We start from the raw sequence: 13255 nt of genomic DNA, 5'->3' as shown, positions 1-13255 counted from the left end.
GACTAATTCCAATAAGGTCTAGTTTACCCTTCGGGTTGGAAGGTCAGATGGCAGTCGCTTTCGTAAAAACTAGTGCCTACGCCAAATCTTGGGATTAGTTGTCAAAGCGCACCCCAGGCTCCCATGAGCCGTGGCAAAATGCCGGGATAACGTAAGGAGGGTATATGTCCTCAATATTGTAGAACCTTGGGAGCGTAGTGTAGGACCCCCTCTGGCAAGGTGGAGCGACGATTTGCGCAGGATGGCTGGCAGGAGCTGGATGCGAGCAGCCGAAGATAAAAAACGGTGGCGTGAAACAGGGGAGGCCTATGTCCAGCAGCGGACTGCGATGATGATGATAGAACCTTGGGCCTCCATGATTGTCGCTAGATGTCACTACAAAGAACCCGCATTTACTGATGTATGGAGTTACAAATCTTCCCTTACTTATTTATCTATGGTCTGGCGGCACCCATACCACATCTCGGACACTGGCGATCAAATATATTAAAGAGGCGTGTTCCTATTCTAAGCTCGTGTAGGTGAACGCGTACCATGCTTGTATGAGAGATATGACAGGTCGACTGTTCGCGTTTTTGAAAGGCGGTAACTGTGAGGTAACCGAGAGGGGGGTGGGCGGCGCTTTCAGCGGGGAGCGGGAGTGGCCATACTGTACGATAGTACTCTTTATTATACTGTGCCCATACCGTGGCTATTTTATGGTGGTATAATATTGTTGTTTGTACAGAATTTGGAGGTGGTGCCGCTCTTCGGAGACATGCAGATAGCGCCGTTCAACTACATCAAGCGCTCCAAGCATTACGACCCAAGCAAGTAAGTCAGGATTTAATACTGACACTAAACACATCGCTATACCTATAGACGGCCAACCAAATCTTGGTAGTCTTGGTACTAAATAAGTTAAAAAAAAAAAACATTTTTGACACAAGCCTTTATCACCAACTGTACTTTTTATTCGAGAGTCATCTACTGCTCTCCGAGACTTTTCTAAAAACTACTCGATGGGGATACGATATTATATTTCACTATAGAGGTCCTCATGGCAACCTTTCTGCTCTATCATCATGAGTTCAGCTCTGTGACTTTACCTGTTGTTTATGTTTATGAAATTGATGTGTACCCGTGGTAGATAGTTTCAGGCTAGATATTAATTTTGTGTTGTCAGGTGGCCGCTGTCTTCCAGCCCCAACCCGCCGTCGCCGCAGGCTGACCTGATGGTCCACCTGCCGCAGATCCGCGAGGAACACCAGAACTACATCTCGGAGCTGGCTCGCTACAGCAACGAAGTAAGTTATATCTGTACTACTCCAGGCCGGAGCATTCTATATGTGTGTTGTCAGGTGGCCGCTGTCTTCCCCAACCCGCCGTCACCAGGCTGACCTGATGGTCTACCTGCCGCAGATCCGCGAGGAACACCAGAACTACATCTCGGAGCTGGCTCGCTACAGCAACGAAGTAAGTTATATCTGTACTACTCCAGGACGGAGCATCGTATATGTGTGTTGTCAGGTGGCTACTGTCTTCCCCAACCCGCCGTCACCGCAGGCTGACCTGATGGTCCACCTGCCGCAGATCCGCGAGGAACACCAGAACTACATCTCGGAGCTGGCTCGCTACAGCAACGAAGTAAGTTATATGTTCACGGAGGGTCACGTGGTTATTGTGTGTGCCTGGATCCAAAAAGTACTGTTGACGAAATGTTGTTATGTTTAAAAGTCTGATTGTTTTGCTTATAAATAAAATAAAAATAAAAATAAAAATCATTTATTTCAGACAATACAGTCCATAGTATGTTAGTTACAGAAATACTTAAATTACTATGTTAGTACTTAAACTAAGATGTTGGGAGGTCCAGTGCCTAACAAATGCACTATCCCATCTACCTGCCACTACAGCTAAGAGACTGTGGCGACTGTCGCGCACTCTGCGGAGCGTCGCCTCGCCTCATCCTAGCCTCGTCCTGCCCAATGTGCTTGATAAAGGATTTATATATTTTTTTGCTTTTTATGAGTTAAATGCTTGGATAGGGTAAGGTTATTCTTAAAACTATTATTTTTTACTAGAAACATCCTGCCTCGCGCAGCTAAACTTTATAGTCGCCTCCAGAATCAGGCCATTGATGAAGCCAACCTCGTTAACGAGTAAACTTACGAGCGGTGGGCTTAAAAATATTAATATTGCCTGAGGATATTATATGATGATAACATATGTACATTGCATAAACATTTCAGGTGACAACGACGTTCAAAGAGGCGGGCTCTGACGCGGAAAACAAGGCGGTGACCGAGCTCTGCCTCCGCGGCCTGCAACTCCTGTCCTCCTGGTGTTCAGTCCTCACCGAGCTGTGCTCGTGGAAGCTGCTGCATCCTACCGACCACGCCAGTAACCCTCGCTGTCCTCCCGACGCTGAGGAGTATGAGCGGGTGAGCTACAAACGTTACATGCCTGTGAGGTTACCTAACAGAGCTCTGTCTGCGACTCTTGTACTCCTGGTCCTCACTGAGCTATGCTCGTGGAAGCTGCTCCATCCTACCGACCACGCCAGTAACCCTCGCTGTCCTCCCGACGCTGAGGAGTACGAACGGGTAAGCTACAAACGTTACATGCCTGTGAGGTTACCTAACAGAGCTCTGTCTGCAACTCCTGTCCTCCTGGTGTTCAGTCCTCACCGAGCTGTGCTCGTGGAAGCTGCTCCATCCTACCGACCACGCCAGTAACCCTCGCTGTCCTCCCGACGCTGAGGAGTATGAACGGGTGAGCTACAAACGTTACATGCCTGTGAGGTTACCTAACAGAGCTCTGTCTGCGACTCTTGTACTCCTGGTCCTCACTGAGCTATGCTCGTGGAAGCTGCTCCATCCTGCCGACCACGCTAGTAACCCTCGCTGTCCTCCCGACGCTGAGGAGTACGAACGGGTGAGCTACAAACGTTACATGCCTGTGAGGTTACCTAACAGAGCTCTGTCTGCAACTCCTGTCCTCCTGGTGTTCAGTCCTCACCGAGCTGTGCTCGTGGAAGCTGCTCCATCCTACCGACCACGCCAGTAACCCTCGCTGTCCTCCCGACGCTGAGGAGTACGAACGGGTGAGCTACAAACGTTACATGCCTGTGAGGTTACCTAACAGAGCTCTGTCTGCAACTCCTGTCCTCCTGGTGTTCAGTCCTCACCGAGCTGTGCTCGTGGAAGCTGCTGCATCCTACTGACCACGCCAGTAACCCTCGCTGTCCTCCCGACGCTGAGGAGTACGAACGGGTGAGCTACAAACGTTACATGCCTGTGAGGTTACCTAACAAGAGCTCTGTCTGCGACTTCTGTTCTCCTGGTGCTTACTGATCTATGCTAGTGGAAGCTGCTCATCCTACCGACCACGCTAGTAACCCTCGCTGTCCTCCCGATGCTGAGTACGAATGAATTGCTACAAACGTTTCTACAATATACAATAAAAATTTTTTACAAAAAAATACAACCGACTTCAAAAAAGAATAAATAGAATATTATCAGTATTTTAAGTATATGCGTTACCGACGGATATGTTTGAAGTCAGCAAGTATCATGCCATGAATAAAATATTTCTATTTCTAATTTTCTATAATCTTCTGTCCACAGGCGACCCGTTACAATTACACTTCAGAAGAGAAGTTCGCGATGATCGAAGTGATTGCCATGATCAAAGGTCTGCAGGTGCTCATGGCAAGGATGGAGACAGTCTTCGCTGACGCAGCCAGGCGGTGAGTCATCCTCCTTGCGTTATCCCGGCATGCGTCGCTGCTCATGGGAGCCTGGAGCCCGCTTTGACAACTAATCCCAAGATATGGCATAGGCACTAGTTTTACGAAAACCACTGGCATCTGACCTTCCAACCCGAAGGGTAACTAGGCCTTATTGGAATTAGTTCGGTTTCCTCACGATGTTTTCCTTCACCGAAAAGCGACTGGCAAATATCAAATGACATTTCGCACATAAGTTCCGAAAAACTCATTGGTACGAGCCGGAGTTCGAACCCGAGACTTCCGGTTTGAAAGTCGCACGTTCCTAACGCAGCCAGGCGGTGAGTAAATAAATAAATAAATATTATAGGACACTGTTACACATATTGACTGAGTCCCACGGTAAGCTCAAGAAGGCTTGTGTTGTGGGTACTCAAACAGCGATATACAATTTCAATTCAATTCAATTTCAATTTCAATTTATTTCTTCATAACGAAAGTTACATGTCAATACATATTTACAAAAATTACAATTACATCCATCTTAGTAGCTATACATAGGTATAACAATTTTATAACAATCATATACAATTATTCTTATTCAAAAATTCTTCTATTGAATAGAAAGCTTCATTTAATAAATATTCCTTGAGATTATTGATAAAAATATTATATGCAAGTTCAGTAGATTTAAGATTACATAATATACAAATACTTATGTACATAGAAAATATCCATGACTCAGGAATAAATATCTGTGCTCATCACACAAATAAATGCCCTTACTGGGATTCGAACCCAGGACCGCGGCTTAGCAGGCAGGGTCACTACTCGCTAGGCCAGACCGTTCATATATGAAATCTGTGATCAACGCGGTTCTAAGACCAACTTCTTCAACACTGATTATGAACAAAATCTTTTACAATAGTACATTACATCAGAGGCCGGGAAAATGAGGATTTCCGCCCAAGTGGGTATATACGGCCGAGCGAGCGTGCGAGCCCGGATAGGGATACGAGGCCGGGAATCCGTTTTCACGCCGAGGCATGTATAGTGCTTTTCTCAAACATACAACGAAATAAAAAAAAATGCTCTAAAGGACAATATTTTATAAAAAAAAGTTACTTTGCAGGCCTAGGCCTAAAAAATAATATGAAATCCCTTTACAGTCCTCTCGAGTTGTTGCGCCCAAAAAGCGATACTTCCCAGCCCATTTTAAGGAACGTAAAGACAATATTTCATTGCATGTTTGAGAAAAATATATTTGCAGATCCATATACGCTGAGCTACAAGACTTCGTGCAACTCGTACTACGTGAGCCGCTTAGGAAAGCTATCAAGAACAAAAAGGACCTTATTCGGAGGTAGGACATTGAAATTAAACTTGTTGCCTGATTTTAAAATCATTCCGAACATTTGGCTTGGCCCTCTCATTCAAACCATGAGTGGGAAAGAGCGAGCAACACTGAGATAAGTGGGTTACTGAGAGAGTTGAATCTCTACTGAGCTGTAGAGTGAGCGTGTTCACTGTGTTCAGTCAAAAGATATAGTTTTAAATCACTCACACATGTCTACTACAATATAATTAGTGTACCTAGATATTTTTCTGGCACGAACGTCAAGTTGTAAGTGCTTGACACAATAAAAAACATCGACAATCCTTTTATCGATAAATATAATAGGCTAGTTTCCTATACTTCAAATAAAATATTTTATGCAGTGCACGAAATAAAGCACCACATAATTAGAAGAAAAATATGGACAGTAGTTATGTTTAAACATAATAAATTTCTGTTTAATAAGTCAAAGAGAAATATATAAAGTAAATGAATTGACTTTGACGTCACTCCTCAGTATTTCATAGTAATTCTATATTAGCAAATCGTTTTGACAGTTCTTAAAAAGAAGCTGATTTGACTAGTAGGAAACTAGCCTATTACCTCTAATAATAATCTATAAAATCTTGAATAATATTGTAAGAACTTATGTAAACTCTTAAAATAAAAATATGGTTTGTTTTATTATTATTAAGCTTCTGTACCGTTATTTGAAGCCTATTTAATATATTGAGACAGCGATACTGCTTGTAGATGCGTAGCGGTTCACAGCAGGTACCTACAGCTGAACACCTGTAAACAACTTGCAACTCCAGTTTTACGATTCAGGTTTCCCCTTCCACCAGGCGACCCGTGCCGTAGGGACGGCAACGATGTTTCATCATTGGCGTTCTGTTTGTCGGAACGTTCGGTTCACTACAAAAAATTCTTAGAATTCCTTAATTCTTGGAATTTTTTGTAAGTTTAATCAAAAATATCGTTTTAGAAAACGGTTTTACCGTTCGTTTACTATTATAAATTAAATGTTTTAGAAGCTGAGCACCTGATCGATTCACTTTGAGCGCAGCGTGTCGCGTAAGTAAGCGATTTTTTATTTCTTTTTCAGTTATTTTTTACAGTGAATCGATTCGTCTTAAGCACGGAACAGGTCAAGAAAGTAAAAATTGAAAAATGATCTCCTTGTCCTCTTTGAGACTAAAACAGTCCTAATTAAAGTCGTAATTGACGCGATTAGTGTTTGTTTTGCCTTGCGACCGAAGATGAGCCTGTGCTGTGACCTGATAATTTCCGTGCGTGCCCATTGTGGTAGGTACTGTGCTGCGGGATAAAATTCCTTTACAATCTCTTTAAATAGATCGATATTCTGTAACGGAATTCAGAAATAGATCAAAAGTCGAAAGTTAAAGCCTATAGCCGCCGGACTTGGCAAGGGCGTCAATAAATATTTATTGATTCTAAGTATCATGTTGGCTTTTATATCCGATCCCTGTGCGCCTTAAAATCGACTTTCCGCTCTAAAGAAAGGTAACTAACAAACCTATATCATTAGCGTCTTTGGGGAACATGTTTGTGTAATCCGAAAAATGTTCCGTAAATAAATATGGGCAATTTTAAATGCACAGTACGGCATCGTCAGGGATACCTCTGAAAAATGTAGTTTGGTAATGTTCTTATGCCTTAATCAAATCTAAGCCGCTTGCCAGTGGAAGTAAAGGATTACAAAGTGAAACTCAGGTACGTGGAGAGTTGTATTAACTACCAAATATAAGTTCCGGTTAAAGATAATTGAGAAAATCCGCATACGAGAGAGTCACTCTTTAATCCTTAACTATAATAATAGCGTTTAATAACGCAAGGCGAGCGTATTTGATTAATTTGATTACTTGGCTGCTGCGTAAGCAGAGTAAAAGATAAAAAAAGATAAAAAAAAATGTTTATTGCACAAAAAGACACAAATGAGATGCATTCTTACATAGCTTACAATTACCTACGTGCATAGCTTAGTTGGTTTACCGATACCTCAGGAGTCCCCGCACTAGGCTAGGCCTGTATCGCGGGAGACCAGATGCTTAAGTTGAATGTCATGCAATGACGATGAAGGAAAGAAAATATATATTACGGATAGATACAGTAAATTACAGAAAGTTACAATTATGTTAGTTGGTATACATTCAATTTACATAATTTACCTATTAGACTATATGTTATTAGACTAGTAAGTAACCAGGTAGGCTTGACATTTTAGCAATTTTCTTCCAATTTAGTTAGTTATATTTATTACATGTGTGATAATATTAAACAATTTTCAAGAGTAATGTCTCAGTCTCGTTATAGTCGAGTGATAACAACCAGTTATAGAGTAATCTTTTAGCTACATGCACAGTACAACCAATCAAATCGCTCTGGAATTTTACGGCCGTGTTGTATATAAGAGAGCTGAGGACGTCACCAAAACGACGCCCAAAAGCAGTGTTAACCCACGGGATTGGCAACTTGAAGACGCGTTTTTCCAGTAATTTAGGATAGATTTCGGTCTTAGCGGCGCTTTTGTGGATTGACATACAGATTTTATGGATGTACAACTGGCGAACTGTAAGTACCTTAGCTTCCCGATAGAGATTGACTGTCGGGTATCTGAAGGGCTTTCTAAGCATTACCTTTAGGACTGAGCGCTGTGCTCTTTCAGCCAATAGGATTACTGTCTTTGAAGCGCTACCCCATACCGCTATAGCATATGTGATTAGAGATTGACATAGCGCAATATATATACTTTTCAGGAGACTCGGGTCTGCGGAATTTCGAAGTTTCTTGAAGATATAAATTGTTTTCCTAATTCTACTGGAGAGACATTTAATGTGGGATTTGAAGTTTAAGTTTTCGTCAATAAGTAGGCCGAGGTACTTGATAGTGTCAGCACGGCATATTACGTCACAAGAACATGATAAGTTATCAACATTTCTGCAATTATGAATTTTAATGTATTGTAAAGAATTTTTGGGACTTGAGGCGGCAGATTTGTGAAAACACAGGAACTTAGTCTTTTTACTGTTTAAGGTCAGAAGGTTATCCCGAAGCCAACAGGCAGCTTTACTCATTCCTTTTTCTGCTGCAGCAAGTACATTCTCCCAAGTGTTGCCTTTAAATAGAATCACAGTGTCGTCGGCATAGCAGATTATCTCGGCTTGGGGGAGGGCAATGTTGTGTATATCGTTGATGTAGATTAAGAATAGCGTCGGGCCAAGCACGCTTCCCTGCGGTACTCCGAAATCCACGTTCTCCAGATCGCTCCTGCGGCAGTCCACTCTAACCAATTGCCTCCTGTCAGATAAATAACTTTGGAACCAAGCCAGTGCAACGCCCCGGATTCCCATTTTTTCAAGCTTCTGCAGAAGTATAGGTCTAGACACAGTGTCAAAGGCCTTGGCCAGGTCCAAGAAGACGCCGATGCAATTTACATTATTGTCCAAGTTGGTAGATATTAAATTGACCAAGAGCGAGATGGCGTCCTCAGTGGACCTGTGTGCCCTGAAGCCATACTGTCTATCCGATAGGACGCTGTTCCTATCAAGGAATTTGACGAGTCTGCTATTGACTAGCTTCTCCAATATCTTAGAGAGTACACTGAGAAGGGATATAGGTCTGTAATTACTAGGTTCATTTTTAGGTCCATCTTTATATATGGGGGTGATCGAGGCTATCTTCCACTGCTCTGGAAAGTGGCCTTTACTCAAGCTTAGGTTATATATATGAGTAAGTGGATGAACTATTAAATGACCTACACACCTGACTAGGTCTCCGCTGATGCCATCTAGACCGGGTGCACTTTTTGTCTTTAGCTGCGAGATGATGTTTTTGATTTCATTGGCATTGGTTGGGCGCATGAAGAAGGATTCGGAGGGGCGTTCCCTGATGTTTACTTTGGCCGCTAAGGACTCTTCTGACTGACCAATTTCAGCAAAGATTTTCTCTGCGAGCTTTTTGCCCGCTGACGAAAAAACATTATTACACCTATTCATGGATTGCTCGGGGTCACTAAGATCAATTAAATCAGAGTGTTGAGTCGGTTTTTTTACTATATTGCATATATTTCTTATCGAGCTCCATAATTTCTTGGGATCTTTGGTGTTGGTCATGAGAAGATTTTGTTCATATTCATGCTTTAACTTTCTTAACAGGTTATTAAAGTAATTTTTGTACCGGGTGTATGTTACTTTTGCTATTTCGTCAGTAGGGTTTTGTCTTGCCTTTAAGTGTAGTCTGTCTCTATGTCGAGCACATCTAACTAGCCCTGGCGTCATCCATGGTTTCAAAGTGAACTTCTTTCTGCTGTACCTTACCTCCCGCGTGTTGTTTTTAACTACAGAATTGAATGTTGACATAAATAGTTCAAGAGCCAGGTCCGTGTCGTCTGCCTCAATGACAGGTCCCCAGTTGACCGCAGATAGTTCAGCAGTGACACCACCGAAATCAATAACTGATCGCCACCTATTCTTTGCTACAGGCCTGGGATTAGTAGAAGTGATTCCAACAGCCACCATCCTGTGATCCGTTAAATCCGAGTCGCAGACTAGTCCTACTGCTTTAAGTCTAGACTTTATAAAAATGTGGTCTAAGCAAGCGTGTTCTCTAGTGGGTTTAGTAATAGCTGAGGCAAAGCCATGCTCGTTCATGAGACACAAGTATTCTGCCACATTAGCACTGTGCACATTGTCTGACAGTATATCAATATTGATATCTCCCGCTAAAATAATTTGAGTCGAATCACTAAGTCCATTTATTAAGTCATCCAAAGCTTCTAAAAAGATGCCAGCATTCCTAAAGGAAGGTGACCTGTATAAGCCCAATACAGTCATATGATTAGGTATGTCAATTTGAAGGCAGCATGCTTCATTGAACAGAGGTTCGCTCACTGAGGCATTCCAAGATGTTTTCACATAGACTACAACCCCGCCATTTTGGTTGATATTACGCTGAGAACAGTAAGACTCATACCCCGGGATAGGCTGGATTAATGATGTTGACTGCAACCTACACTCGGTTAAAATTATTATGTCAAACATTGTCTGAAATCTGTGTAGAGATATTAGAAATGGTTCAAGATTTTTGTTTATACTGCGGATGTTGAAAGTAATTATTTTAAAGTTTAGAGAATTAAGTATACTTGTGCAGTCCTCGGGGCAGCCTAGCTCGTGGCAAGGAATATTAAGAACCGAGTCAAGATCATCTGCGAAGTCGAGAACTGACATTAAATAGTGTGAATTATTATTATGCATAAGTAATAGCAGAGGTGAGGATAGTAACACAAGTTTATTTGGCATCCGCATGTGTAGATAGGTGTTTGTAGTTTTATTTTATCTACTTGACCAGGTATGGCTGAGAGCTGAGAGAGGTGTTTTTGCATGTAGAAAATAAGAGTGTGGCACAGATTTTGAATGAGTAATTGGTTTTGGTTTTGTTTAGTTGTACTGTTACATGTAACATACTTCACTGTATACTTTATATACATACATATTTGAAAGTGAGACAGTAATAGGTTATCCTTAAAACTAGTATTTTTTAAAATTATAAGGGTTTTGTAGCATACATAAATCCTATTTGTGCAACAGAAGTGAGACTTATGAATAACTAAACTAAACATAATGCGAGTCTGGGAACTACTACAAGTGAGATCAGGGCTACTGCAACCCGCCAGTGAATAGTACTTTACGTAAAAGACTGTTCTTCTGTGGTCGGGCCCGGGGCAGGTCCTGCTGTGTCCCTGCTCTCACCTGCAGGGCGGGCCCCTTCACTATTTTTAACAAGCTTGTCAAGCATTGCCTCACTGGTAATTTGGATAACTGAGCTGGTGTCAGAACGGCGCAGAAATATAGACCCATTAGATGTCCATGCATACTTATAATTCAGTTGTTTTTTTATTGAGCGTGTTTTACTATATAGAATTCTGTTTTCTTTAGTTAAGTGTTCATTGATATATACTGGACGGCTATTTCCTTGGATGCCTAGATTTGCTGTGTTCAACTCGCGGCGTACTCTTGCAGCACGTAGTAAAGCGTCCCGAGGTGCTCGACGAGTAAGTGTAAGCACCACTGGTCGGGGCCGCTCAAGGCCAGCAGCAGCATTCTCACCCTTCTTACCCACACGCCTCACATCGTCGACGTCATGCGGGTCCAGCTGTACACCTAACTTGGCGCACACAACGCTAATCACTTGCTGAAGGTTTTCACCCCGTGTCTCGGTAACTCCGGTTATCTCAATATCCTTCAGGTATTTCTTCTGCTCCGCCATTGCAAGCTCCTTTCGCAGGTAGGTCACCTCCGCCCGCAAGTTTTGTACCTCAGATTTGTAGGAGTCGAGTTCATTTAATTTAGTTTTCATCTCTGCTATGTCCTGTCGAAAGTCCGACATGTCCGCTGTTGTATTGTTCAATGCCATTGTAAACTCGGACATTTCTTTCTTCATAGCCTTAAAAACCTGCTGCAGGTCTTGCATATTGAGTGTCAGAGACGCTGATTCTTCATTTGTGAGGGCCAGTCCCGCTGGGCCCGGCGCCGAGTTTAGACTGTCTGTTTCAGCCTCTGAGCGTTCGTCGTCAAGCTGCTCCTGCTGGAAGTGATTCTGTGATGCAGAACGGATGGGGGTGTCGTCGTTGCGGACCTGTTTGCTAGCAATTTTGCAACTCGGGCAAACATGTTTGAGTGCGCCCCCGCGTACGGCTTTTATTTCCTCGCGGGTCAGTTTTAGACAGGTCGAGTGGTACTTTTTAGGGCACTTCGAGCAAGAAATGGTTTCCCCGTCCCCTTTTCGTCCCAGTGGGTGATCGCATGCAAAGCACGGCATTTTGTATTGCTGTGAGATCGCTCAGATCCAGTAGTTTGCTGTAAGATAAGCTACACCTGTCCAAAAAGGATGCATCATTGCACTAGCTTACTAAAAACTTCTTACCTGCGCAAGGTGTGAAGAAATTTACAACCAGTATGTTTTTATTTTGTGTATAGTCCGCTTAAGGATATTAAAGGCTAGTATAATAATTATTATTCTGTGGAAGCAGGCATTAGTGGAAAAAATATCAAGTGTTAAGACGGTGTAAAAGCACTAGTCTTACACAGTAGGCAGTGACCCTGTCTGCAGAGCCTATGGTTCTGGGTTCGAATCCCAGTATGGGAATATGTTTGTGTGATGCACACAAATAGCGGGACGTAGTTGAACGAAAGAGAGCCATCCTCTGAAAATAGCCTTTTATTTGAATGGCTTTTCCCTTTTCACGTTGAGATTATATTCAAATAATTATGTTTATATGAATTGGATCTTTTTCCTTTTACTACGTCCATTTTTTCCCGAGTTACGGTTGTGTTATTATGTATTTAAGTATACATATGTCTATAATAAGAGTAATATGTCGCCTTGCTACCATAGTACAAGCCTTCCTCAGTTTTTGGCAAAATAGATTCCCCAATGTCTATTTATTTTGGTACCGATAATAAATTTCCCGCTTATTAAGGCTTATGAGTATTACTATTTATCTAGATAAAAACCAGCCGTCTGCGCAAGACGTGCATCTTCCCATTTTCATAATTCCCGCCTGCGCAAGGTGTGTGAATAATATGATTGTTAAGACAGCTGAAAATTTTGCAGTCTGCGCAAGGCTTGCAATTTTCGTGACTCAATTTCCTGCCTGCGCAAGGCGATTAAATATTTTATTTAGCCTGCTGAAACCTGCCGCCTTCGCAAGGCGCGTGTTTACATATCCTGCGTCACAAGCAGATCAAGCAGATGTGGTATAATAGGTATAATACAATTAGCATGGTTCTAAAGCGGTTTTTGTCGGCCTACGCAAGGCGTTTTGAAACTTACGTGTGATGGAGGAAACAACACAATATGATAACGCCTCCTAAGCTTAGTACCAAGTGCTTACTTTGTTAATTACAAAGTCATTTTGACAGGGGTTATATATTTCTACTGCGGAATCACTTCCCAGTAATCATTAAATAGTCTCGAGAAGACTTGTCAAAGCGGACCCCAGGCCTTCACAGGCCGGGGCCGGGGCCAATGCCGGGATAACGCAAGGAGGATGATGATGAGTCTGGTGAAGACTAAAAAGATTATCACAGTTATTGCTGGTGACTTGATAAACGTGGTTTCTTTTTTTTGTGGAAACTTTTTCCACTATATAGTTATCTACTACATATGTTATCTTTGTCGTTAACGACGTT

General features: G+C 42.4%; 1 protein-coding gene across 1 annotated transcript in view; it reads left to right on the top strand.

The window, feature by feature from the left end:
• LOC125239184 (cytoplasmic FMR1-interacting protein) overlaps positions 1–13255 on the top strand; it is a 138529-nt gene that overhangs the window by 84316 nt on the left and 40958 nt on the right. Inside the window, exons 8-12 of the mRNA XM_048146699.1 lie at positions 728–813; positions 1166–1286; positions 2232–2423; positions 3609–3730; positions 4980–5072. Of these exons, the coding sequence (XP_048002656.1) occupies positions 728–813; positions 1166–1286; positions 2232–2423; positions 3609–3730; positions 4980–5072 (614 nt within the window). The remainder of the gene's footprint in view (positions 1–727; positions 814–1165; positions 1287–2231; positions 2424–3608; positions 3731–4979; positions 5073–13255) is intronic.

This window comes from Leguminivora glycinivorella, chromosome 25 (assembly GCF_023078275.1).
Source record: "Leguminivora glycinivorella isolate SPB_JAAS2020 chromosome 25, LegGlyc_1.1, whole genome shotgun sequence".
NCBI classification, from domain to species: domain Eukaryota; kingdom Metazoa; phylum Arthropoda; class Insecta; order Lepidoptera; family Tortricidae; genus Leguminivora; species Leguminivora glycinivorella.
This window is presented reverse-complemented; position numbering and strand designations above follow the sequence as displayed.